The following is a 27,317-nucleotide window of genomic DNA, read 5'->3' on the forward strand; positions in this document are numbered from 1 at the left end:
CAATTCTAAAGTAACTCCATACCACAACAAAATTGCCCAATTCTCACAAAATACTCATTTGCAGAAAGCTTCCCTGTTTCACCAACACTGCTCATGGAAGATTAATTTAATTCATTATTCTTAAGAACTCCCTCCCCAGATTAAGATACAATGAAAAATTATAAATGGATACTGATGAAGAAGTTGGATTTTAATGTGAGAGTTATAACAAGAGCTCTTCTAGGGCAGGGAGCAACACTCGCTGCCAGAATTTCTACCTGCTCATGTTCAGCAGTGCAGCACTCAAATATTCCCATCTCATAGCAAGGAGGAATCAAAGAGGGGAGAAAAAACCATAATAAACTGACTAGCATTTTTCATTTTTTCAGAATTAATTTTAAGAACAGCAACAACAAAATAGACATTTTATCTGAAGTTTAGAACAACAGGGAAATAAAACCCAGAGGCTGCAGATTTAACTGTTTGGTATTTGGCAGAAACAAGTATTATTTCAGTCAGAATGATCAGGACTCACAAAATAAAAACCCACACAAACACATCCAAGGCCACATGTTACTTTGCTTTTAAATTGGAGGCAACAGAGGGAAATTACCAGTAAATATGAGAACAGTTGCTAAATCCCTACTCTAAGTCCACCAGTACAAGGTGAACTTCTTCAGAGCCTCATTATTGAGAACATCTGTTAAGGCAAATACAATAGGAGCAGGAATGGATTTTTAATTCATATCTTCAAGTTGATGAAATTTTAAAATAATCCTTCATTTGAGGGAAGCAATGCTGTTTACATGCCTATGTGCTGCTTTGTCATAAAAATACAACTGGAAGTAGTACAGCTCTCTTTATTTTGCCAACTGCTACATTAGATGCCATACTTTGAAGGAAAACTATATAAAAAATAAATTTACATGATTGAAGTGCAACGTTCTTGAACTACTTGTAGGTTTCAATTTATAATTTTAGAAAAAAAAATCTCTTGTAAGGATGGCAAGTTCTTTCACTGAAAAACAGAGCATGAAGTATTTTTGAGATACAAAAATATTTTAACCCAAGAATCTACAATGCAAGGACTGGCCAACCATTTTTATATTATGCACAAGCTTGTTAATTGGTCTCAATTGTCTGTGTGCAAAGTGATGAAAAATACTAGAGAAAGTTCTAATTTTACCAAACATCCTAAGAATAGCCTTTCAGATTGCTAGTTTTGTTTTAGTGAGAGAAATTTCCTACTTCCGTTTCAAATATTTAGCATTTAAAAAACAGCTACAGGTACTCCTGACATCTTCTTTAACAGAATTACATGAATGTAATTGACCTAAAAGCATAAACACACCAGATTTATACAAATACTTGGATATACAGAGGGAAAACCAAAGAAAACTTTCAGTCTAGTGATCCAGTGAAAACGAGTGGAATTCCAACACCTAACATGGTTAGGTTTTGTAACATAAATTCTCTCAGTAATTATGGTGCAGTTACAATCTTTATGAGTCTGTCTTCCCACATCACCAAAATAACTAACTGCTACGTGGAGACAACCACACTCAGAATTTCTGCAATTTTCAGTGAAGACTCAGTTCTTATGTTCCCACCTGCTTCATCAGTGGTCAAAGTGAAGGTTACTCTTCTGCAAGAAAGCACTCACCAGGCAATATAGCTCAACCTTCCCTTCTGTCCGTAAGCTTGCTCCCCTGTAATGTACTGTAAAACAAAGTGAAGGTGATCTGCCTCCAGCACACCAGGTGTTTGTCATTGTAGTGCATAAGCACACACAGATCTGTCAACTACAATATTCTGTTCACTTACCATTGTTACCTACTCCCTTTTCCTATTTTAGCCTCACGGTTCACGTTTATCATACCATTCTCACATCTACCTTTAGATCTATAAAACATTTTAATATGCTCTGAAAACTTAACACAAGAAGTTCAAAGATTAGTTTGACAACTAATTAGCACAACAGATTCTTAATTAGGAGGCCTGTATATTGCTGCAATTGAAGTAGATGAGTTATACAGTAAGATAATATATATACCTAATTCACAGTGCTTTTTCTACTGTATGGTTTCTTTCTAGTCATCCCACTCCTTTGTATAACATTTAGATATGTTGGTATGTTTAATCTCATTTATTTCTACTTCTAGAAGACAATTGTTACATTAGTATGAAGACTTTGGAGACAGAGAAAGCTACATTTTTAAAAATTTCTACAGCATTAGAATTGTTACTATTGAATGAGTTCATAGACTTCTTTGTTCAAGTCCTTCTACTAAAGTAAAATGTACCAATATCTCCTCTGCTTTTCCCAAGCTGCAAGCATGTAAGGTGAAGATTTTGCCCCCAAGCCCCAATGCTCACAGGAAACTGTCTCTGAGGTCATAAAAATGAATGCTTTTTTAGTCCCATAGCAGCTTATGCCATGTACCCATGTAAAAGTTTCCAAAATACCAAACTAGCTAAAAAATACCAGTTAACTAAAAAAATTCAAATTAGTATCTGATCTGGGGGGGGAGGGGGAAAATACAACTAAGTAGTTGCATTAAACAAGTAATGAGGCAGTGGTCCCACATCTTTTTGTTATTAAATTCCCAAATCCAGTTCATCGTGGGACTGCCAGGTATCCGCTTCTGGTCCATTTCTAAATTACTTCAACATATCCACAGAAGAATATTTTCTTCTGTTTGCTCTCTCTCCAACCTTTTGGCCATTCCCTGTTTCCTGTCTCACCAGAATACTGTATGACACTTGCATCATTGCAGCCTACTGGTGGTTCCATGTGCCAGAACAAAATGAGGGTCTGGCAACACTCGTCTAGCTCATACCATATATTAGTGCCTTAACAAAAGCTGTCAGATGAAGAATAGGAGATAGAATCCACTGAAGAAACTTCCTTCATACTTTTATAACAAAAGCAAAGTTGAATCCCGAGTTCAGGAACCACTGAGTGGCTCTTGTTTTCTCTGCTCATTTTATCTCCATCTTGTTTCCTTCCTATCTTGAGGTTTGTCCACCTCAATTCCAGTGGATTCAGTCTTTAGGAATGAAAACCCATGAAAACTGCAGAAATTGTCATGTTTACTGTAAGAACATCTGCATGGTCATATTACTGGCATTTTAAAAAGCCAGGTTAAGAAAACAAACCTTCATTCATCCCTTCCTGTATGAATGGCCTGTATGTCAAAATACCTGAAAACTGCACTGATACAGCAGAACTTATTTTAACTTGCATTACGAATAAACTGCACATGCTGTTTTACAGACAATATATATTTGTAAACTTGCTCATGCAAAATTAGTGTGCACAACAGGGATATTGGTTTTCTAATCCCCACATCTGTAAAAATGACATTTATGTCTGCTCTTTTTGAACTGTGCCCAAACTCTCTTTTTAATATAATAAATCTTACACATAATTCATCTGCCAGCCAAACCAATTTATGAAGCTGAAACAAAAAAGAATAAAAAGTTATACAAAAAATATGGTGCACCTGGACACTTGATTCCCACCTCCCCACCCTTTTCTGTTTACAAGTAGAAAGAATGAATAAAAGAAAAAAAAAAATCATGGTCACAAAATTTCGACATTTTAATCCTAAACATTACAGGGCAAATGGATGTTGGAATTTATTTCCATACACCATGAGTCAACTTTTTAATTCCCAAATGTGGCCAAATCCACTAAAACAAGAGTGGTTAAACTCTGGACTATGGAAATACATTTCTGGAATAAATGCTAGAAAAGCAATTATGGGGAAAGCCAACTGTCTCCATAAAGGTAAATAAAGTGGAACAATGTGTAGATTAGATACTTTTTCTGTTTCTTACTCATAACCTGTCAATTCAGTGCATCATATGGTTCAACATAATGGTCCCCATTAGACAAACATCTAACTAGTGTCCATTGATTCCAAGTTAGTAGATGATGAATCTTTTTGGATACTTTCAAAGATGGCAGCCAGCTCAGGGTTAGAGCTTATCTGTGACTGAAATTCACTCATTAATGGACTCTTCTCTGCTTCTGGAATGGTTAGAAGTGCTGCTACAGCTCTCATAGCAGATCGTTTTAGTTCATCTTGCTTTTCAAACTCCTGTTTCACTGAGTTCGCCTTTACCTACGGAAAAAATGAAAATACGTTTGAAACTTAACTCAACCCTCGCTCCGGATCAATCTTTAAAAATGTACTTTAAAAAGACAAGTTTCCTCTCAAAATTATCTAAGCTCTTAAAAAAAACAACCAAACAAAAAATACCCCCAAATATCCTTTTAGCAGAATTTTTACCAGCAGTTTATAAATAAGACTGAAGCTTCAATACTGCAAGGTAAGCCGAAAAAAGTTGTAAGCTGCCAAGTCAACCACCTAATTAAAGCAACTACGGCAGCCAACCTTTAGCTAGTAAGGTCAGTAAATGACTTTGAACTGCTATTATCACAGTACTCCCAGCTTCCAAAGAACAGAACTTTTTAAAGAAGTTGACCTTCATTAGAATAACTGCTTAACCTTCTGTTGTTATTCTCAAATATATTTCAGTGATACAAACATAAATTAGAATTAAAGGCAGTCAATTTTCATGATGTGAAATATAGCAGACTAGAGTAATGGAAAAGCAAGGTAAATCAGGAAATAAATGACTGTCAGAGCATGCAGGTGAATCAAGACCAGAGCAGGACTGGAAGGAGACTAAGTACAAAGATCCAATAATCCTGTAATATAAATGAACAAAAGGTTGGGTAAATGACAAAAAGTCTAACAAAACTCTAGACAAAAGGTCTAACAAAACCAGGACTACTTTACACTGTCTTCATCAGCCAAAGACTTGTCTGAAACAACACCATCATCAGAAATCAGAGAAACTCTCAGTATTCCAGTTTCACTATTTATAATGAAGTGAGATTTCCAAGTTGCCCAAGTGGCAGCTAAATTTTTAAGGAACAAAAGAAAAGGCATCAAAGAAACAGAGGATTTTTAAAAAGAAGCTTACAAATCTACCTCTCCATCTGTAATTTAAATAAATTTAATACTTGTACAAAGATGCATTCATTTCTAATCTAATTATCCTGCCTAGTGCAGCTTATCAACTGTAATTCAGGAAACACTGCAGCAGATCAGAGGCATTCTTTAAACATGAGTTTATTTATATTTCTATAAGAAAACACAAAATAATGAACTTAAATAAGCTGAAATACCTTAGTTGTACATGTAGCACGCAAAGGTTCAACGAGCCTGTCCAGTCTCTGCAGCACCGCGCTCGGACAAAGGGTAGACAGTCGCACCAACATTAAAAAGGTCAGCATCTAGGGTGAGGAAAAACCCAGTTCTACAAGTTATGCCTGGCACATATATGGAGATATATTTCCTATGATGAACCTTTTGAACAGTCACACTTTAAAGAAAATGGCAAATACAGTGAAGTACTTAAGCATATGAAGTAATATTTTTACCATTTCAGTCTATTCACTATTTGAAGTATTCTGACAAAGTCACTGCTTTCACAGAGAAAAATAAAGCTAACCTTAATATCATAGTGATCCTTCAGACCATCTTCAACATGGTTTAAGAATTCAAATATATCTAGTCTATCCAAACAGCTATCCAATAGAGTATACATGCACTCAAAAGCTGCTTTCCTTATGTCCAATCCATCATCAACTGTATGCTTAAATGGTCCCATTTCCACCTGTCAGTGAATAAAAAAAAAAAAAAGGTTAAGTAATACACTTCTTTTAAAAATAATCTACTTACATATTTGGCACTGTTTTTCTTCACTTAACTTACCTCTCTGATTAATTCCTTTCTGACTTTTGTTTCATTGTAAAGATGAGGAAGCACAGTATCTAAGAGGTCCCTTATCAAAGATGGTTTATTGTGGGCAGCTGAATTAAATGTCACTAGGGCTACTCTCCTGACATTGAGATCTGGGTCCTCCAGAGTTTTCAGAAAATCACCTGCAAGCACATACAGTAAGAAAGCAACTTATGAGGATCTTTTTCATTTGAAACTTTAAAATATCTTTGCTTAGTTTTATACTTTCAAAAATAGATACCTAGTGCAGGAGCTAATTTAAAGTAACAGACACCTGCTATTTCGGCATGGTTACACAAATAAAGGATTAATTATAACAATATGAAAAGTATTAATATAATTGATACACAGTATTTCATATAATGAAAAAGTAGTAGAAGAAACATGATCAAAATAAATGGGCATCACAATGACACAAAAACTTTTTTCTGAAGATATAGCATGTAAATTAATGGAAATTACATTTAACCCTTCCTTTTCTCCATTTATTAAAATTCTCTCAAAATACGCATTAGAAAACAAGTTTCAATTTTTACAGTTCAGGAATTCAAGAACACCTCTTAAGGAAAAAATCAACATACTGATTTTTAACCCCCAAATTAGCATAAACTGAGAATACCTAAATTACTATAAAATGGACCTGCTCAGCATGTATTAATGTAGCACCACCTCTCCCATCTCACCCTATTTTTGGGCATTTTAAAATTAGATTTCTCAATACTTCTACAGCACAGCCTTGTTAAAATAAATGAATGCATGAATATATCCTCAACGCTTGTGGAAACTGGGAAGTCATGAAACAACTTCCATGAGGAATAAACATTTTTTAAGGAGAAAACCAACAAGGTGTAAAAACAAAGGGACTCTTACATCCACCAAAAAGCTGGGTAACAGAACTCAGAATGACAGATTTTTAAAGTACTAGATATTGATAGCTTTTTGATTGAATAATCAGTAAGTATTTCCAGAAACCAAAGAGGCAAGACAGCTTCAGTGGGAGGGGAAAAAATCCTACAAGCATAATTCTTGAATATATTACTTAAAAAAAAAAAAGAAAAAAAAAAGAAAGAAGCTTAGTGATAAAAATAACACACAGTAAAGTGACTTCATTTCCCTATAAACAAAAAACTTACTCTTCATAAAACTTTATGCTTTTAAGCATAATTTTTTTTCCCTCCTATTAGGTTAAGAAACATAGACAATTTTTTTACAGATCTTTAGACTTGTAATTAATCAAGTGCAAAACATTCATAACATTAAAAAAATCTACAATACTTTGTTATACAAATGAGAAAAGGAAAAAAAAAAACCCACAGCACTGCAAAAGTCTCTGTCATTCTGATGTTAGCACTGAAAGCTCCGACTACCTTATACCTGTATAAAAATACACACAATTCCAAATGCTTTCAAACCACGAGCATTACAGAGTCACAACATCCTATATTTACAATTCAAAACCTGATAATACTCAGAATAATTCACACAAGCATACATGTTTTAAGTCACTGAATGTCAAATATTTCCAAGACCACCACATCTTACTATAGCAAACTGATATAATTTGGCAAAATCACGAGAAAGGAAATCAGCTTTTGGGTCCCATCCTACTAAAAACATTAGTTTCTGGTATTTCCCGTCACAAAGTCAATGCACAGAATTTTTAATGACACCATTTTTACTGCTCAGAATTCAAATAAATTAGTGTTAACAGAAATAAATTTGCTACTATGGAAGTATCTCGTAACTCTTCCAACAGTTATCATCAGCAGCTAAATTTCAAAATCTTTATTTCTGGTAACACAAAAACCAAATTTTAAATGTAATTCTCTTGCCTGAAAAGATGGAAGCTGACAGTTTAAGTGGAGTACTTACCTATGCAGTTCTTCAAGAGTGGGTCTATGGGTTGTGGATGATCAGAAATAGTGAACTTAACAGCAGTAACCACTGAACTTCGAGCATATGAGGACCCTAATATAAAACAAAAGGGTGAACATGCAAGATTAAAACAACAACAACAGAATCTAAATCATGCTCAATGCCACTCATTCCTCTTAGACTTCTAATACTCTTAAGAACAGCAAACAAGAAATGCTATTTATTACTAGCAAGGCAATACGTAACTCAGTATGTAACTCAAATAAACTCAGGGATGGAACACTTTAAACAGGGAAAAAATACCATAACATTGTAATAAGCATGTAATATCTCCTATAGAAAATTTGAGCAATAAGCCTATCAAAACAGATTATTTATGATCACATAAAGGCCTACAAAAAAATTCTCCCCTTTACAGCCGAAGAACATGAAGAAAACAGGTGAATACAGTTCTTGATATGAAACTGATTAATGAATTATGCACAAAGATCTTTCCTAATTCTTAAAAACTTCAGAGTCCTTATCTGAAAACTAGGAATATAGTAATTTACACCAGAAGATCAAAATATTGCAATTGGTTTTTTAATTTGTCCCTTAGTCGCCCATGCTCCTTCCTCTTCAAGTTTATAGCACTTTCTGGAACATAACATTGTTAACAGAAATATAAAGTCTGAAAGCAGAACACAAGTAATTCTTCTTGTGTATGACTAACAACTTCTAGTAAAAGCAGAAAAACTTAACCTTTCATTGTTAGGGGAGGGGAGCACAACTTCAAGCATAACATTAAGCAAATAATTTGAAAAACTAGACCTGTTTATTAACAGGTATCATAAAGCCATCTGCTCCAATACTTACATCCATTGCTATTCCTCACCTGATGCCAAGTATCCCTTGAGTCGTGGAAGCAGAGTCTCTGGGTCTATCAACGTAAGCTTGCCCAAGCATTCAGCAACAACATTCCTTGTACCCTCTTCTGCGCATTCACAGTGTTTCAGGAGTAAGGCCCAGATGTTCTCAACATATGGTTTGAGACCAATCACTGACGCAGAGCTAATTATTTCTTTCAAGGAATGCAGAAGAAGGTATTGCCTTTTAGGTTGACTGGTTATTTCTTGTAGGACAAAGGGCAGGTACTCAGGAAGATTGCCAACACTAATACTGCCTAAGGCGTAGGATGCCGCTGACTTGACTTCTTCACTAGGAGAAGAGAACGCTTCCAGTATTACAGACTTCAGCTCAATTTGTCCACTTAAGTCAATGTGATGCCCAACTTCCCCAAGAGAAAGCAAAGCCAAAAGACGAATGGAATCTGTGGACCTCGAGTTCTTAACGTCTTGAATGAACTGACCTACAACAGCCGGTCCTTCCTTAGGGCAGGCTCGGGTAAGTGCAGCAACACATTTGGCAATGGAATAGTAAGACTGCTTGTGAGTAAGTGCTGTGCTCTGTGAGTACACTGGACCCGTTAACATGCGCAGTAAATCCATATAGCCTAAATTATTTGTACCAGTCACAACCAAAGCTTGGAAAAATTCTAGCATGGCACTAAGTGCTCCACCCTGAAGAAGGGGTGATCTTACCAGCCCAATAAGTTCATTGAGAATGGAGCCACTAATCTTTGACAGGGAGGAAGGATATACTTTAGCCAGCGTTGTCAGAAAACTGATGGCCATCTGTGATACGTGCATATCACTTTCGCTAATCAGAGGTGGGAGCTCATCCAGGACTGCATCAATCATGGCAGCTGTCAAGCTGTCACTGTAATTCTTAATTAAAATATCTAGCGCAGAAAGAGTGCCCAGCTTCAAAGCTCGCTGGTTCTTTCTCAAAAAAGAAGCAAGAATAGGAACTCCTTCCCCAAGGATTGGTCTCAAATCTATCTTCAAAGGAGAACCAGCAATCAATGTCATGGCCTTCACTGTAGTTAACCGAGTGATCTCATTCTTCAGTCTCTCTAGAAAGATCTGAAGTGTACTAGGCAGGTCTGTGCCTAGACTGTCACCAAGGCTACAAATGATTTGACCCATGCAAGATATTGCCCTTTCTTTCACCTCCTGGTCAATGTCAGCAGCCTTTAATCTCTTGATTGTACAAGTAAACAAATCTTTGATGTAAGGAGTAGCATCAAAGGAAGTAGGCTGGTCTAAAGGACGAATAACCTTCACAAGTTGTTGGGTAACCAGAAGTGCCTCTGATGTTATCTTGTAAAATGGGTCACCAACACAAGCTACAACTGGAGGTACCAATGCTTGAACATGAGGATGAAAGACTTGGGGAGAATGATTGCAGAGGATCACATACAAACAGGACAAAGCATCTATCTTCAGATTAGAAGAACTTGATTTGTCATTCAGTGAAAAAATTATTCCTGGAAGAAACCAAAAAATGTATTTTTAGAGTAGGTATTTATAGAGTCTGCTAGAACACTTCAAAATTTCCCAAGGAAGGCAGCTATACAGAATTCACGCCTTCCGGCTCCCCATCTTTCTGAATGCTTCCAAACCCCTTTCATCACTTTATTCAACCGATTAGCTCTTAAGCTACCTCATCAAAAGACATGGGCCATTCAATGGTTTATGATATATTTTCTTAATTATAAAGAAATTCAGAACCTTCAACATTTCCAGCCTTACTTTTCACCATTACTTCAAATTTTAACATTTTAAATTTTAAAAGCTAAACAGTGGAAAATATTTTTTTCTGTTCAGATGGAAAAGAAGGCAATTAGATCTTGTAATTAAGAATCAAATTAGCTTTTTTTTGTTTAAGAAAAAAATCTTCAATCTTCTTTTCAAGATTAATGGAAATACATGACTAAAGCAATTCTATGGATACACAGAATAGCTGATTATTTTGCCATTTTCTTTCAACAGAAGCCACACTTCAAAGTTTTGCAAAAAGCAGAGTCAGGACTTAAATATTTTCATGTTTCAGAACTCCCCATACCATTTATTAGTATTTAAGTTAATGCTGTGTTTCTCTTACCTGGAACAAGTACAGGAACATGTTGTGTTAGGGCTCCAGGTAACACATTTACTAGCTCAGTTAGCATGTTAAAGCAGCACTGACGAGTCTTCACACTTTTCTCCTTCATCTGTTTGTGCAAGGCTTTAACTATGTTGGGAACCTGTAATCATCACACATGCGTTAATTAATTCAGTAGCTGGCATTTCTTTCATTATTGATCACTGGGGGAATATAAAGAGATACATGCATTCTAACTCCCCGATTTCTCTACAGAACTAGAGAAGTTGTAGAAACACTAGGAAATAAAGATTCAAAATAATTGCTTTTTAAAAAAAAAGTAATTTAGCTTTGAAAGGTGATTTGCATTAATAAAACTGTAGAGAGCAACAACTGAAAAGTCACCTAAATAATTCACTTAGAAGAAGTTTTTCAGCATTATCCTTTTTATTCTGCAAATAAAATACGTTGCAGCAGATAAAACTTTATCTTGATCGTTAGCGCTTACGTCTGAATGCACAAAGGAACTTTTGCTTTGGCAATCTGGCTAAATGACACAGGGCATGCAACTTTTACAGGGGAGCAAACAGTTTTGATTTAATAAGCACATTTGTATGAGTCAATTTCAGTTTCTAAGTGCTGCATTTTTTTTGGGCCAGTTTACCCAGCTTTCTCTCTACATTAGCACTACAGGAATAAACTGTGACCTGTGTATGAAGGAAGCATGATAAAGCACATTGAATGAACTATCCTTATGAACATGGTGCAATTTCAACATGTCTTCTCAAGACACAAAGATAACAAAAATCTTCACAAATAACCTGACTCTGAAGCATTGTCAAAGGTGTCTCTCCTTGTTCCATTGCATCAGGATCACAAAGCCAACTTTGCACAGGTCGAGTTTGTTTTAAAAGAGAAAGATATGCATGAAAAACATCTGCTTTAACATTCTCTTCACGTTCTTTGAATCTGGCTATTAAAGCAGGAGATACAGTTTTGTAGAATTCTGGAAGCATTTCGTGTCGTGTGCTAACCACAGCATCCAGACATTTAGCAGCTGCACGCCTCACTTTCCAGCTCATGTCATCATCATCACTATATTCATCATCACTCCCTTGAAAAAATAAATTATGCATATGTTCAAGTCTAGACAAGCAAAGCATCAAGTTTTATTTTAAACAATTAAAAAGAACACAGTTGGGTTCTTTGCATAAGATACATGAAGAAATAGGTTCAAAATTACTTTAAAAACCATACATATAAAAAGCCTTCTAAACAGCCTAACCTGTAATTTTCAGCCAATTTTTTCACTCTAGTCTTCCACACATATTAATTGAAACTGTAAATAGGAAAAGGAGCACCCCATCATATTTCCAGCCTGACTACTGATTTAAAGCATATTCTTTCTTATTCATGACATAAACAACAAAGCAACAATGAATACTAGCTGATCAAGATTCAACAAATTATTCTGTCTGCTTCTTTCTAGAGGTTAATCAAACTATACAGTGTCCCCCAAAATAATAAAAAAGTATAAAAGAAGCAATATAGATTTTTCAGGTCTTAAAGCAACAACTGTACAGCTCACTCCTTCCTTAAGTAATGAGAATTTACTCATTCAGTTCAGATCACTTGTGTGTCCAAGTTTTCACCAAGCTTACATCTGACAATGCTTGCCACAATATTAGCAATAAAACACCTTGTGCCTTTCAGTCTTAAACACTTTTATCCTACTAAAAAATACGGAGTCATTTTCAATCTATTCTGATTTTATGCATTAGGTACCAATATAGTGGAAAGCAGTGAGAAGCCTTTCCCATGTTATACGTGTATTTTCAATTCATTAACTGATGTTCTCACTTTAGTTATATCATGCCACACACTTCTGTGCATTTTTCCACCTTCCAGGCTGTTTAAAATATTTATCTTGTATTTTATGTTCACTCTCAGAATTACTGATCTCCAGCAACAACATCCTAGACTTTTATTCCAAAAATAAGTTCATTAGCCATGTTTAAAAGAGGTACAAAATTTGAATGAAAGTACACAGGTCATTCAAATGCTGGTATTCAGGAATATTACCACCCATACCAATTTTCTCAGATGCAGGATCATTTCAGGTGCAGGATCAAAAGCTCATCCTCTCCCCCAAACCAAAAAGAGAACATACCTTGATCATCATCATCACCGCCATCAGCATCCATAGCATTTTCATCTTCATCTTCATCATCATAATTGTAATTAGGATCATAAGTAAGATATTTAAGACAAATGTTTATAATAGTAGATACATGAGGATAAACTTCTTTAGGACATCTGTGTAATATAAAAGTACAATCAATGTCAAATTACTTTGAAGTACTAAAATATTCCTAAAAAAGATTTCATGTTGCATACTGTATTCTAGAGAGAGCAGCCCAGACAACATCAAGGCATCCATCTGAACTACAGAAATTCAAAGAAGGGAAGGTCAGAAAGGGCAATGCCATGTTGCAACACGATCTGTTAGATTGGAAGGTTGCAAAGGACTCAGATATGCCTTTGGATACCAATTTTTTATCACCACTGTTGGACACAAGTATCAGAATACTTCCCACCTCTTGTTTGTACAACTAATAATGGCACAGTAGAAAGTTGGCAGAGAACAGATATAACATACTGCTTAAGAGTTAAGTTACAAGACAGTTATAGGAACTGTTCCAGCTCAAAGCTTGCAAGAGTATTTTGTATGAAGGAGGCTGTCTCTTGACAGCTTACAACTAAATGACATACTATTAGATCTTAAGAAAGCCTGAAATAGGAACCCATGAATGACTTACCTCCTAACAAAAGATTCAAAGGCTTGAATGCAGTACTCTCGTAGCTCATCATCATCTACATTACAAAACTTTACAACCAAAGGAATTATTTTCTCAAGATATTCACCTGGTAAGAGAAAAAAATTAGCTAAGCAATTACTCTCACTGAAAAACCTCAAAGTAAAGATAATTTATATATTTTTCTTACCTATTCTATGACCTGCTTGCCTACTGATAGCAGCAATACACTGTATATAGGTCCTAGTTGTTGACATGGAATCATTTTTAGACAGCTCTGTCAACAGATGTTCAATGAGGTCAACAAAAACCATATTGCCACAACTCATAACCAGGTGACCAAGAGCAATGATGGTTCTTTTCCTCACAGCAAGTCTTGGGCTGGTCAGCTGGGGGAGCAGACAGGTCAGAATTGAAGGATGGAAGTTAACAAGCAGTCCTCCTTGCCTTAAAACAGACAAAACACAAACTCAAAACCAATTGAATCTAGATAACTTTGTTCATATACTGTAACACAATCCTTCAAATATTCCCCAAACATCACAAAGATTCCAATCAAATATTTAAATTTCTTTCTTTTTAAAAGAAGAAATGAGTTTAAAAAAGACGCTCAAAGCAATAAACATTAAAATAAGCTTAAAACTAGAGTTCTCAGAAGATGAAATAATAATTGATCTATCAACCAATTATCTTCAATACATTCACTTATTTTTTCTAAATTAAGTTTCATCTGTACTTAATATTACCGTATTATTTCATATGACTTTGAATAATTTATTTTTAACATTTGGAAAATTGAAGTTCAAGCTTTAAGGAGTATTTATGAGCATTCACCAGCATATTAAAGGAGGGATGTTTACCTGCTCAGCATATCAGCCATGATATCCAGTGCCTCCAGTTGAACAGACACATCTTCCTGCTTGGCTATAGCACTAGTGAGACGCCCTGTGATCTTTTTGCAAACATTAGCTGCTAACGCAGAACCTGAAAGTACAACAAAACCTCAGCATTTCCATATATTTAAAATATTAATAATAAATATGAATAGTATTGAATATTAATAATATAAACAGTACAGATTTATTAAATATTGTTAAGGTGCATAATACTAAATATTATGTATTAATAACATGTAATATTAAAAAAATACAGCTTTTAACACTGGAGATGATGTTTGTGACTATGGAAAGCAACTCAATCTACAGAAAGAAGTTTTTTCTACCCAACAAAACAAGCTTAAACAGCCACTCTGTTTGCTAATGTCATGTATGCTCTGCATTAGAGCTGAAAGACTATCTATGTAACTAACATACTAAAAGCAGAAGGGTTTCTTGTCCCAGAAGGTATACACAACAGAAGAAAACTGCTTTTGGAAGGGCAAGCAATGGAAAGTGAAAGCCACAACAATTACAGAGCAGTAAATGAAAGGACCACGGGTAAAAATGAAGGCATAAAGTATAAGGTAAGGAAAAGCACAGAAGTAGAGCCACTTCTAATGGCAAAGAAAAGCAAAATAAAATTATTTTGCACAAGAAACTACTTAAAAAGTAAGTACCTGAAATACTACTGAAACATTTGAGAAAGGGGGGGCAGAGAAATTTATATCTAAAGTATTTTAAAATACAAGTAAAAATGTCTTTATAACAACTTCATAGTTCCCCCTTCCTCCAATTGTCTAAAGTTGTTTCAAGTAATTATGAGAAGGAATTCATATCATGGTAACGACTGCCCAGTGGTTAGTACTCATCTTCACCTGCATGAAATTCTTCTAGTCACGTGTTGTAAATTTCAATGTGAAATGAATACCATTCCATCCTATGGTAAATCTAGTTTACCTATATCATGGATGATTCTTAACTACAACTGAAATTATAATATAATGAGTGGACAGTCTCATGTGTTACTATGGAAGCTAAGACAAAGAGCAAATAATCTGTGTTTGAGTTGGGAGCAAGAAATAACATGTTGTTTATTTTTATAGTAGGAATATTAATTATATTGAAAGACTTTGCTGCATGTTTGTTTGAGCTTTACTTCCACCCAAAAATCTCCTTTTGTTTCGTGTAGGCAAACAAAAGAGTAAAAGCTTTAAACAACTGACTTAAAATTAGTTATTTATATAAAGCTTATGCATCTCACTGCAGCTTGATAGAAGCAAGATTTACATGTCAATTTTCAAAAGGGATATAAAAATCAGAGCTCTTTTTTTAATTCAAGAGACCTCAGTCTCTAAAAATATAATTTCCAAAGCCTTTTTAATCACTCTCTATTGTCATTCATATCCTGCAATATGATATCTGAAAAGCACTTGAGTAAAAAAATAATGCTATTAACTGATGAGCAGTTCAACATTAGTGTCTCTTTTAGAAGAAACACTGCCTTCATTTAAACCTGTGGATAAGACTTTCACCGATTTAACAAGCAACTGTCAGAAACACAAGGTACTTCCCAAAACAATTCTGAGAAAGTGAGTTAAGAAATAAGATAGTTAAAGAAAAATACAGGAGTTATAATCAATTTTGAAGTGTAGTATCAACCAAAGACCAAGATAAGATTTAGCTATTACTACACCTAGATGTACTCCACCTAGCAATTACTAAAATAGAAGCTTTTACAACTTGTTATACTGAAGTTCACAATCTCCAAGTTTGTTTTCCACATTAATGCAATCCTTCAGTAAAAAAAACGTTCTTAAACTAGTAAAATTTGGCAATATAGTCAGAGAAGGAGAAACTGAAATGGTATTTGTGCCACGTTTTTACCCTGAAACTAGTTCCAATGCTAAATTAACTGAATCCTCTTCCCTAAAACCCCCAACCTCTTCAGTTTTTTGAATTAGTAAATAACAGAACTACATAAAGTCTTTAGTACAAAATGGCTTACCACTGGAAGCTGGGGGAAGTTCTCCAATCACAGTTTTAAGACCAATGCTTGAAATGTCACGTAATTGTTCTTTATCTGAAAGCATGTTTGTACAGAGGGTATCTACAATGGTCTCCACTTGATACTCCTTCACTTTGCTCACCAGAGGTCCCAGGCTGTATGAGCAAGACAAGAGTATTAAATTGACAATATTATTTCAGAATTTTGCATTAAAGTTGCATTAAGGTGGGTTTTGGTGGCAACACAAAGCAGAATTTTAAAAATGGAAAACTTTAATCTCGTTGGACTGCCATTAACTAACATAAATCTAACATTAATCTAGTAACAAACTACTTGTTTAGGACATGTTTTTTATTTGGAGCTGGAAATTAGTTTTGTACGGCTGTTCTGCTTCAGTCTCAAAATCAGAGTCCCTCTTACTTCTGAGTTCACAAGAAGATTTATAACAAAAATTAACCCAACCAGAGCCATCAGTTTAAATGCTTGACTATCAGTGACTGCATAATTCACAGACAAGTAAACAATATTCTTAATTACTGCATTTTTACTCTATACAACATCTGAATTCAGTCATGGCTCTATGCAGTAAGACAAACCCAAAATACATATTCTATACCCAAAACTGTTGTATGTATCCCACTGCTGCTACCCTCTTTTCCCATGTCCAAGAATTAACAGAGAGAAGACCTAATTATTACAAAAAATGCCCAGCAGAGCAAAAGGCAGAAAGCAAGACATGCAAGCAGGTGGAGGACATGGACAAGTAAGCCTTTGCACTAAAGTGCCGTGTGTGACTTACTGCACTATAGTAACCAGAGTAAGGATCAAAGTTTTGGCATCAGTGGTCTGTCACCATGTCAGGCAAACCTGGAGCTTCTCTTTTGATGGCCAAGCTCACTACGCCTTACCTCCCATGAACTCAGAACAGTGTTTGCAATTGAGGCACAACACTTAGATTAACACCCAGGCAATTCCCAAGGCAATCACACCTAGCAGTTTCCATGCCTTCCTTCACAAACCATAACCTGCTTGGTTTCCTTCCCTCCTTACCCACCCTACTCATGTGGTAAAACCTGCTGAAAATACATGGCAGGGCAGGGGAAGAGTGGGCGGAGAGGTAGCAAAGGCAAAACATATTTGCCAAAACTGAAGTATCACTTACAACTAACTCAGTTTTGTTTTTGACATCTGAAACTGACGCTTTATGATCACATCAATGCACAAATTCAGGAAGATTGCAATTTACTTAATTTGCAGAGTATTTAATGGAGATTTACAGATAAATACATGAGAACATGTATTGGGGTTACATTTTTAGAAGATACAGCATACAGGTAATCTCAAGAGAACTGTTAGTTGAGATACTGACTGGTACCTGATCAAAGGCATAAAAAGAAGCCCTTTAACTGCACATAAATGAAGATGTAATGGATGGTTTCTCTCTTGCTTCAGCAGATCCTGCAGAAATTAACAGCTCTGACAGAGCCCCCTTCCTTAAAAGCAATCAGAACTCATGCCCTAACCTGACACTGCCCTTTAATTTAGGGAAAGGGCACTGTACTGGATCCTTTAGATTCAATCAAACTATCTCTACAGTCACTAAACCTCTGAAAGTAGGGAGGGGTATAGAGGACTATATCCACAATCTAATCTGGTAATTCTACTGCTTAAATTATGTTAAATTAATAATGTAATATTAAAATAATTTCTGAACACTAATACTGGTAAAGACTTTTTGCCTCTAACCAAAAAACTCCTGATAAATCTGTACACAAACACCTGCAAACACAGATTATTACCAACAATTATCTCTGAAACACAAATACATCAAGCCATCCCGAGCTGCAGTCGAAACATTTTCTCCAGTTGCTGAAAAAGCTCACAGCTTTCTTCACAACTTGATTTGACTCTTCAGTCAAGCTTTCCCTTCACTGTGATTCACTGACACATCTATACATAGTTTCTCTTCAAACACACAACACTGTCAGTCAGGCTACTCATAGCACTGCTGCACACATCTACCCTTGGTGCATAGTAAATTGTTTTGCAAGCAACACAAGCACAAATCAACTCAAACAGAAACCTATAGAATTCCAAGGTACAATGACTCCATAGTAGTCCAGAGAAATTAAATTCCCTGTGCATTTCAATCAACAAACTACAGTATACAAGGTTAAAAACCCCTTGTTTTAAACCTAAACTGCTGAACAACTACTGAATTCTTTTGATTTAAATATGCTTATTTTTCAAATGCAACCTATAAGAATTAATATAATCACAGCAAAGGCCAGTCAATCAGATTCATCTCAGCTAAGGATCTGAAACACTTTTTTGCTAATGTTTTAAAGATGACCAAACCACTGAATTATATTAACACACAACATAAATTACAGTTCCTGGAAAGTATTAAGCCATATTTTAACTGAATCGGCATCTTTGGTCCTATTTATTCAACCTATTAGTTCAGCAGAGCAGACATAACAATTGTGAAGTAATTTTACAAAATATTACCTCAAACTTTTCTGGTTTTCAAAATCAGTAAATACCACTTGTAGACCTTACTATTAGTCCCAGATTACAATCTTACCAGAATTTAAAAATAAACTATAACCTTCTTGTATCAAGTAAGTTCTGACTATAAAGCTTTTGCACTTAAGCATGTGCAAAAGTGCATTACACTTGAAGGCTATTTTGGATAGTTTTAAGTGCTCTTCGATCTTTTCCCTTTCACTAGCCAGTAATTCGTGTCTAGGTTTTCTCAAAGTAAAAAGCTCATTCAGCTGCCTATGGAAATAAACAGCAACACACTGTCTCCTTTAAGTTACACACATCTGGAAATAAAGGAGTTCGTAGCACAGCTCTGTATTAGGAAGCTGGACACCAACATATAATCAGTTATAATCTCCAACTGGCATATTTTAACAGCTATCGAATAAGCACATTTATTTACAAGGAAAAATTTAAATTCACAAATTAAAAAAAAAAAAAACAACTACATTATTCAAATCACTAGCATAGCATGATGTGCAGTAGTGTATTACCAAAGCATAGAAAATGCTTTAAAGCTGCTGAACTGGATCAGCCACACAGCAGCCAATACATGCATCATCCTGTTCACACTAATGACTCAGAGCGTCAGGCAGAATTCCCTATATTGAACTACTGCCCAGAGAAGTCACTCTGATAAATGCAGAGAAACTACAGTACCACAAAGGAAGAATCACTAAAAGTGCTTGCTTTAATCCCACCTTTTCTTTAAGGATGGATAGGTATGGGTACATTTGGCTTCTTTCTGGTTTCAGGAAACATTTCACAATGTGAACCAAGAAAAATTTCTATGTGTAGGTTTAAATGGCAGAATAACAAAGTGTTCAAAATGAGAAACAATTCATCCTTAAACTGCAACACTGAACATATGAAACGATTAATATGCAATTTGGGCCAACAGAGCATTACCAATATTATCAGCAATGAGGAACAAGCAATACCAACAGAATACCTATGCTCAGGCAAACCACACTGCTTTACTATGCCAGATGCACATAATCTTAATAAAGCCACAGGCAGCATAACTACTGCTGCCATCAGCTGCACAGGATACCGTCCTGGACCACACTATAGCTATAAACTAAGGATATGCTGTAAGAACAGCATTTTCCACATTGGCTGATGGTAAAACAGCCTATGACTATCAGGTAAAACATAAACCATTCCTTCAAAAAAATGGAGACAACAAAAATACATTGACTATTTTACATGCAATTAAGAAAAGGTAAACAACCTGCCGTTACTGACATAGGTTTCATCTACTGCCTGCAGTAAAAAGCTTAACAAATAAAACTCAATTCCCTTCTTTGGGGTCAAAGATTGAAGCAAGCCAACTTTTACTTCAAGATTACTAATGCAGTTCATTAATTTTTATTTTTATTCATAAATGAACTGGACAATCATTTTGCAAGGCAGCTACCCAAATACCCATGAACTCAAAAACTGACTTCTGCTTTGCTTTTACATAGTTTATCCTGCCCCAAACTGGCATGATGTAATTGAAAGGAACAAGAACAAAATCACCAGTGTGTTTTGTAGAGATAATAAGAAAAAGGTTGACCGACATTTTAACCAATAGAGCTCTTTTTACTCAAGTGTGAAAGCAAGCAGCAGATAAGGCAAAACAAGGAACACTGCTCACTTGTTGCTACACTCGCCTAAAAATAAATAGTGCTTTATGGTTGCTCCAAGTTGTTTCAAATCTGCTGTGTTCAGTGACCTCGAGAATCAAATCTTCAAGGAATGACTCTTATGCAAGAGTTTTATTCAGAGCATTTCCACTGATCTACCTGTAGAAGTTCCCCTAACAACCTGCAACACTTTTCTCCCTTCCTCAAGGAAAAAAATACATCTCAGGCACAGACTGAAAAGTACATTGGGTTTTCTTAAATCCTCTTTCTATGAGAGAGGGAATTGATACTTTAATGGGTCATCAAGGGTCAGATGAAAGTTACTGCTGACGGTCTCTAAAGCTCACAACATTTAAATTAAGAGAGAGCTAAACACAGTTTATGCTCTCCTTAGCTCGAAGTGCAAAGAAATCCTTAACAGAAATACACAAGAGCAAAAAATACTTAAAAAATAAGAAAAGCCAAGAAAAATATGCTGGCTGAAATTACCTTCCCAATGAATCAGACTTACATCCAATGTTGTAGTAGATGGAAGACTTAAGATCAGCTTGAACTGTCTCAAAAAAACCTACAGCTTACTAGGGTTTAGCCTCTCCCATCCTTCACCCCCACCAAAGCTTCTACCAACTAAATTGCGGAAGGAAAGCACTAAGCCAGAAGAAAACTAAGTCCCTAAACCAGTCTGTAACAAAAACAGGTAAGAAGCAGTGTGAGAAAAGGAACAAGGGGTACAAGAACACCAAACAGGAAGCAGCAGCAGCATTAGGCTGCTCATGAACCGTACTGTGAGTACAATACTGTAAGCTGCTTTAAGAAGAGAATACAGGAGTGCTGGGTGGTTTTTTTTGTATTCAAAGCGTAGCTGCAAGTGATTGGGACACAAATAAAAACCAAAAACCACAACTTGATGCATTCCAGAACGTACACATGTCCACCTTCTATATGGATGTTCACAATTCACCTGAAAACCTTCCCATTATGTTTCTTGCCCCATTAAAGTAAGTTTAACACTGCTCCTTATTTGGATTTCTCAAAAACACTCCAAACTTGAAAGAGATTCAGTCACTTCAGTTAAATCCAAGAGTTTTATCAATATATCAAAGTAACCTTTAAAAACTGAAGAACTGTTAATAAGAACAGGATGCTCTTATTAACACACAGGAAATCATCTATTTTCTCATTCTCTTCCCTTTGCAATCTTTCTTTAAAGTTTTAGTAAGCATTACTTGTACTTTAAGTTCTAAATTCTAATACTGCCATTAAAGATTGCGATATTTGTGTCTATATGTATATCTAATCTAAACTTCAGGACAACTTTAGGATGTACATTAGAAAGGAGTTTTTCATGTATGCTAAAATGTAACTTTTCCACAAAATGCTATTGCACACAAAGACAATTCTAAGCCTCAGCCAAGTTTCACAACAATATGTTCTTCTGATTTGAACTCACAAACACAAAACATTCTCGGGAACACCATATGCCTATTAAGAGAACCCTCTTTAAAGCACACAGAAAGTCAGAATGGTCAAGAACAGAAACTCATAAGAAATGTAGCACATCTTCAAAAGATGCTCTGGAAAAGTCAAACCATACCTAAAGCTCAATAAAGTGAGGAAGAGAGGGCAGTGAAGCAACAGAAGTCTCTGAAAGGCAAGTAAATGCACCCTGATCCCATAAAACATTTACAGTTTCTGTAAAGCTTGTAAAACCATTAGCACAATATTCTGAGTGTTAGTGAAGAGGTAAGTTCCACATTTGATAACCTAGGCCATATCTTTACTGTTTCATGTTTTCATCTCTGTTTGAAAGCAACTCCAGTACTATAATTCTTCCCCTGCACATCATCTAAGGTCTCAGCACCAAGTATCAGCGTGGGAACTACCACTGAATTATAAGCTTTTTCTATCTATTTAACAATCAAGAATTAACACCAAAGAATAAGTGTGTCGCTCAAATACTTTCAGCAAAGACTGCATGTGCTATTAGGTGCCTGAAACCCCAAATATTAATCTCCAATGTCAACAAAACATGATTTTTTACATTACAACAATTAAGGGAGCTAGTCTACCAGAACTAGGTTTCCTTTGTGGACATCAATTTCAAAATCATTTTGTGTAGCAGTGGTCTTCTGAGTTTTCAAAAGTGCTTTATATTGTTCACTCATTACACAATTCTTTACATCATAGGAAAATAATACCTACCATTTGACAGCTAAGTTTTGCACCTCACCATTTTTATCTTCCAGTAATTTCAAAATCATCTTCACCACCTTTCTTTCACTGTCATCATCCAGCTTGATAGAATCTTTCTGTAGTTCTGTCATCAAGTCATTAGTAGCCATAAACCTGACAAAAGATATGAGATAGTTATTGCTAAAGGGATATGGGTTATTCACAGTGCTCAGGATTCAAGATTCTCAGTTTCCATAATTTGTTATCAAACAAATCACATTTAAAATGGAATTATTGTGGTCTGTTTTGTGATGCATATACATTTATAAAACAGAAAGGAAGAAAAACTGTATTTGAAAATGACAGTAACTTTTGAGTTAGATCATCATCTTTCTCTTATGATAACAACTACATGTTTTACTTCCAGCATTTACATTATACTCCACATGATCTCTGCACAGAAAAACTAACACTTCCACAGATTTTAAATAATCCTTTTGTAAGCTATGCTGATGTTGTAAAAAACAAGCTTTTTTTAAACTTTGTTAAAAAAAGTTTATCTCTGCTCTTGAGTTTATTTTAAAACAAGTTTTAATCAAGAAGAAAAACTGTTTCTCAAACATTCTCCCATAAAATCCACAAAAGCCAAACTTTAATTAATGGAGAAATAAAAGTTCTACATGTTTTTCATTTTCTTGCCTTGTACAGACTAGCTTGTTTACAGCCCAGAAAACAGCTGATCACATTTATCCAGCTCACAATACAGAGTACAACAGTAAAGAACAAAATTAATTCTTGAGAGATCAAGCAAATAAAGTCATCTTTCATATAAATTAAAAAAAAAAGCATTTATGCCTTCTGTTTCTTTTCCTTTTGAAGTCTGTTTCACAATCCATTTTTCTTTTGTAAGTGCCCTCTCTTCTCAGAAGCAGCAATACAGATGCATTACTCAATTAGAAATCCCATGGGCTTTGGTACTGACACCAACTTCCACTGAAAACTCTAAACAAGGGTCTGTAGTTAAACAGTTTAGGGTGACATTTGGACTTCAGGCACATCAGCCCCAAGCAGACATCACTTTAGCTCAGGTCATGCTTGGAAGGTTATCTCTGCAGCTTGACATGCCAGATACTTTTACTGAAAACAAAAGACTCTGCATAGTCTTAATACGCATCACAAATACCAGATGCCTAACCTCACATGATGGACCTCAACTTGTCCTGTTTTTTAATAATTCCAGTCTAATGGTTCCAAGGTGTTTCTAAGGTAAGACTTCACCCCTTTTTCACTCACTCCAACAGTCCCACTGAAGCAAACCTGCAGTCTGACAGGAACCAGATGTGCACAAAACCAGGCTGTGGATGCAAAACATCAGCTTTTAAGCACAGCGATGGACAAAGGCTACTTGGTAAATAAATGTAACAAACAGATAGGACCTAATTTAAGGATATACATGAAGTCACACAGTACTAGAACATTCAAAAACTGTCTCCAAGTTCCTGCTGTATTTACCTCCTTTTCTTAAAAACTGAATAGCCTCCTCTCACCTCCTTGGTCAATAGCTCCTATTTACTAGCCTTAGAAGTTCATGTCCACTCATCACCTACTTGTCAGTTCCTAAATTTAGCAGCGCATGCACATCCTCAGTGCACCAGCAGCCTCTGCACTCAACTGCAATAGAGCTCTCCGGGTAGACTCCTCCACTGAAACATGCAAACCAACCCAAACACCACAATGGGGTGGCGAGGCCAGGCGGCATTTAGAAACATAGTTTTAAGTAGTTTCAATGTGACTTTTAGTCAGAACTCCCTCGGCCTGCACATCAAACTCTACCTGGTTCAAAGCAGGCAGCGTGTCAGCAGCTCCTCATACCCTGTATTCAGAGCAGTCATTCTCCTGCTACAGTAAGGACACTCCTTCTCCCGCAGCCAGACTGTAAACTGCCACCTTTCCTGACTGCCCGTTTTAGAACTTAAGCCCAAATTTCCGTGTGGACAATACAACCCTAAGTATGGACATCTTCCAAGAAGTACATGCTCCAGTTCTGCATCGGACAGGTCAGTTTATCCAAAAAAAGGAGGATTACATTTTACAGTAGACTGCTTACATGAACGGTTTTTTTACACTCTGCTTCCTGATATCTACAAGGTAACTACACTGTCCCTGTTCAAACAGACGTGATCTAAGAATAAATGCACTTAACATTACTAGAACTAAGTATTATTTTATCTGTTATGCAAATACACAAAGTTTCCTAAAATGTTACTCCACAACAGCCAGTTGGTAAAGGTCTATCATCACTCATTCTTTTTATGGTTTGTGAAGTTAGATTTTAACCTATGTTAAGAATTTTTTTTTTAATATTTGAGAACTTCAAAGTTCACAGCTACTAGAACAGGTAATTTCTGAAGTGTGCTCTACTAAAGGAGCTACACAAAAAGTTTTAATTACACACAGCTAGGAGGAAAAAAGTGTTTGCTACAATAGCACCGGGCAGGTATAACCTACCCCTTTCCATACAGAAAGTTTTTAACTCATAAGAATCAGTATTTACCACAAATTCACTGGGACTTACTGTAAGTCATCCTCCCCACAAGTACAAAATGGAAATTTCAGTTAATCACAGAAACAAATTAGCATGAAAACAGTACAAAATCTTGTAACATTTGGAGGAAAAAATGTTTCAGTCTAGTTTCAGAACAATTTAAAGAAATACGGCAATTTTAGTTTGTCTCTTTAAAAAAAAAAAAAAAAAAAAAATTATTCCAAAATTTCTAGTCTGAACTCTCCAGATAACATAATGCTATTAAAATTTGAAAGAAATTCACACAAAAATCCCACATAAAATTTGTGTCCAGTGCTAAAACACCGCCAAAACCTAACAAGATTATTCAAAACCCAACTTATATATCACCACCTCTTCCTTTAGATTTTAATATATTAAGAAGAGACTTGTTTGAATGTCATCTACTTTAATCATAAACTAAGCATTGTGATGCTGCAGCAAAGCAACAAAACACAAGTGCATGTATAGCCTTTTCTCTGTCTGCATTGATATTGACAAGTAAAGCCTTCAAACTTGAATTTCTGGTTGTACTCAATACCAAAACAATGTAATTCTTTTTAATCTAATGCTTTGGCAGAGATACCATGTAAATATATTATCTCTGCTGTTTTTTAACTGTTTACTTGTATTATTTCATTTTCTGATATTTTGCCTTTTATCTATTAATTTATTACAAAGCAAGCAAAAGTTCCAATGAAAAGCAGCACTCCTGTGACAGATCCTGAACTCAGAATTAAATTCCAGTCTTGTCCCCATAAGACTCAACTGGATTTCTCTCTCTGGATGCACAGGGGCAGCACCAAACTACATGAGGAGCACAAAATCCCACTGTCTTTTAGACGCAGCATCCAGAAGGATATGAGCTTAAGATCACAGAATCATCTGGGTTGGAAGGGAGCTCTGGAGATCATCCAGTGCTACTCCTCTGCAAACACAGGGTCACCTAGAGCAGGTGACACAGGAACATGTCCAGGTGGGGTTCTAAAGTCTCCAGAGAGGGAGACACCAAGACTTCCTTGAGCAGCCTGTTCTAGTGCTCTGCCACCCTCAGTGAAACAAAGTTCTTCCTCATGTTGAGGTGAAACTTACTGTGGCTTAGTTTATGGCCATTCCCAAGTCCTGTCATTGGGCACCACTGAAAGGAGTCTGGCACCATCCTCTTAGTACTAACCTTTCAAATAACTATATGCATTAATGAGGTCCCTTCTCTTCTCTAGACTAAACATACCCAGCTCCCTCAGTCTCTCCTCATAAGGGGGATGCTCCAGTGCCTTTATCATCGTGGCCCTCCACTGCACCCTCTTGAGTTTGCCGTCCTGGCTGTCCTTCCTGCTTCTATTCGTAGAATCATAGGACCTGTGTTTTTTGAAGTTGAGAAGAGACGAGGGAGGTCACCTCACCCGACCTCTGCTGCTCAAGGCAGGGTCAGAGACAGCTGATTGCTCAGGGTTTCGTTCTTTCGGCTTCTGAGCATCTGCGAGGTCAGGAATTCAGACCTCCAGCGTCTCCTGTCCCCATGCGAGTCAGCAAACCTGGCGGCCGCTCGGCAGCTCCCGGCTGCTGGAGATCTCTGCCCACACTGCGGGGAGGCCGCGGCGGCCCCGTCCTTCACGTGCAGCGAAGGGGGGAGGGGGTCCCCTCATGGGAACTTTTTTCCCGGGGCAGCACCAACAGATTCGCGCCCAGCCCCGCAGCCGCGGCGCGGACAGCCCGGGCCCGCGGCACCGGCCCCGCCGCCAGGCACCTGCCCCCGCCCGGGCCGCCGCGGCACCAGGCCCGGGGCTGGTGCGCAGGCGGCCGCGGGGGCAGCGCGGCCGCGGGGCCGGCGGAGGGCGCGGAGGGGCGGCGGCGGCGGATCCCACCTGAAGTCCTTGTCGCTGGATGTCATTTTCTCCAGTAGGTTGGAGATGTGGTACGAGGCGCTCGCCATGTTGACGGACCCGGCCGGAGCGCGGGGAGGAGGGAGAGGCGGAAAGCAGAAGGCGGCGGCGGCGGCGTCTTCCCGGCCCCACCGGCCCCACTTCGCCCGCGGCTGCAGGGGCCGGGCCGGGCCGGGCCGGGGGCG

The 27,317-nt window shown here is 36.8% G+C and overlaps 1 protein-coding gene across 1 annotated transcript; it reads right to left on the reverse strand.

Annotated features, from left to right (window-relative positions):
- Positions 1–352: 352 nt before the first annotated feature.
- Positions 353–27,317, reverse strand: CAND1 (cullin associated and neddylation dissociated 1). Its single transcript, XM_005519334.3, has 15 exons — positions 27,115–27,317; positions 22,717–22,860; positions 16,337–16,491; positions 14,314–14,437; positions 13,644–13,900; positions 13,457–13,562; positions 12,808–12,953; positions 11,459–11,751; positions 10,659–10,800; positions 8,548–10,041; positions 7,671–7,766; positions 5,772–5,941; positions 5,509–5,673; positions 5,183–5,290; positions 353–4,109 (listed from the first exon to the last, which is right to left on the reverse strand). Exons 1-15 carry the CDS (start codon positions 27,180–27,182, stop codon positions 3,885–3,887), a joined length of 3,693 nt encoding a protein of 1,230 aa, XP_005519391.1. The 5' UTR covers positions 27,183–27,317; the 3' UTR covers positions 353–3,884.

The sequence above is a fragment of the Pseudopodoces humilis genome, chromosome 5 (genome assembly GCF_049639895.1).
Source record: "Pseudopodoces humilis isolate 2021_Gansu_Grassland_sample_001 chromosome 5, ASM4963989v1, whole genome shotgun sequence".
NCBI classification, from domain to species: domain Eukaryota; kingdom Metazoa; phylum Chordata; class Aves; order Passeriformes; family Paridae; genus Pseudopodoces; species Pseudopodoces humilis.

What these genes read in the sequence shown, in the direction of transcription:
- CAND1 (XM_005519334.3), bottom strand. Translation starts at nt 27,182, where the DNA reads ATGGCGAGCGCCTCGTACCACATCTCCAACCTACTGGAGAAAATGACA. An exon ending in CAAAACTTAGCTGTCAAATG is followed by an intron (nt 16,492 to 22,716) that starts GTAGGTATTATT and finishes TTGCTCATACAG; the next exon opens with CCTGGGACCTCTGGTGAGCA. An exon ending in ACTCTTGAAGAACTGCATAG is followed by an intron (nt 5,942 to 7,670) that starts GTAAGTACTCCA and finishes ATGTGCTTGCAG; the next exon opens with GTGATTTTCTGAAAACTCTG.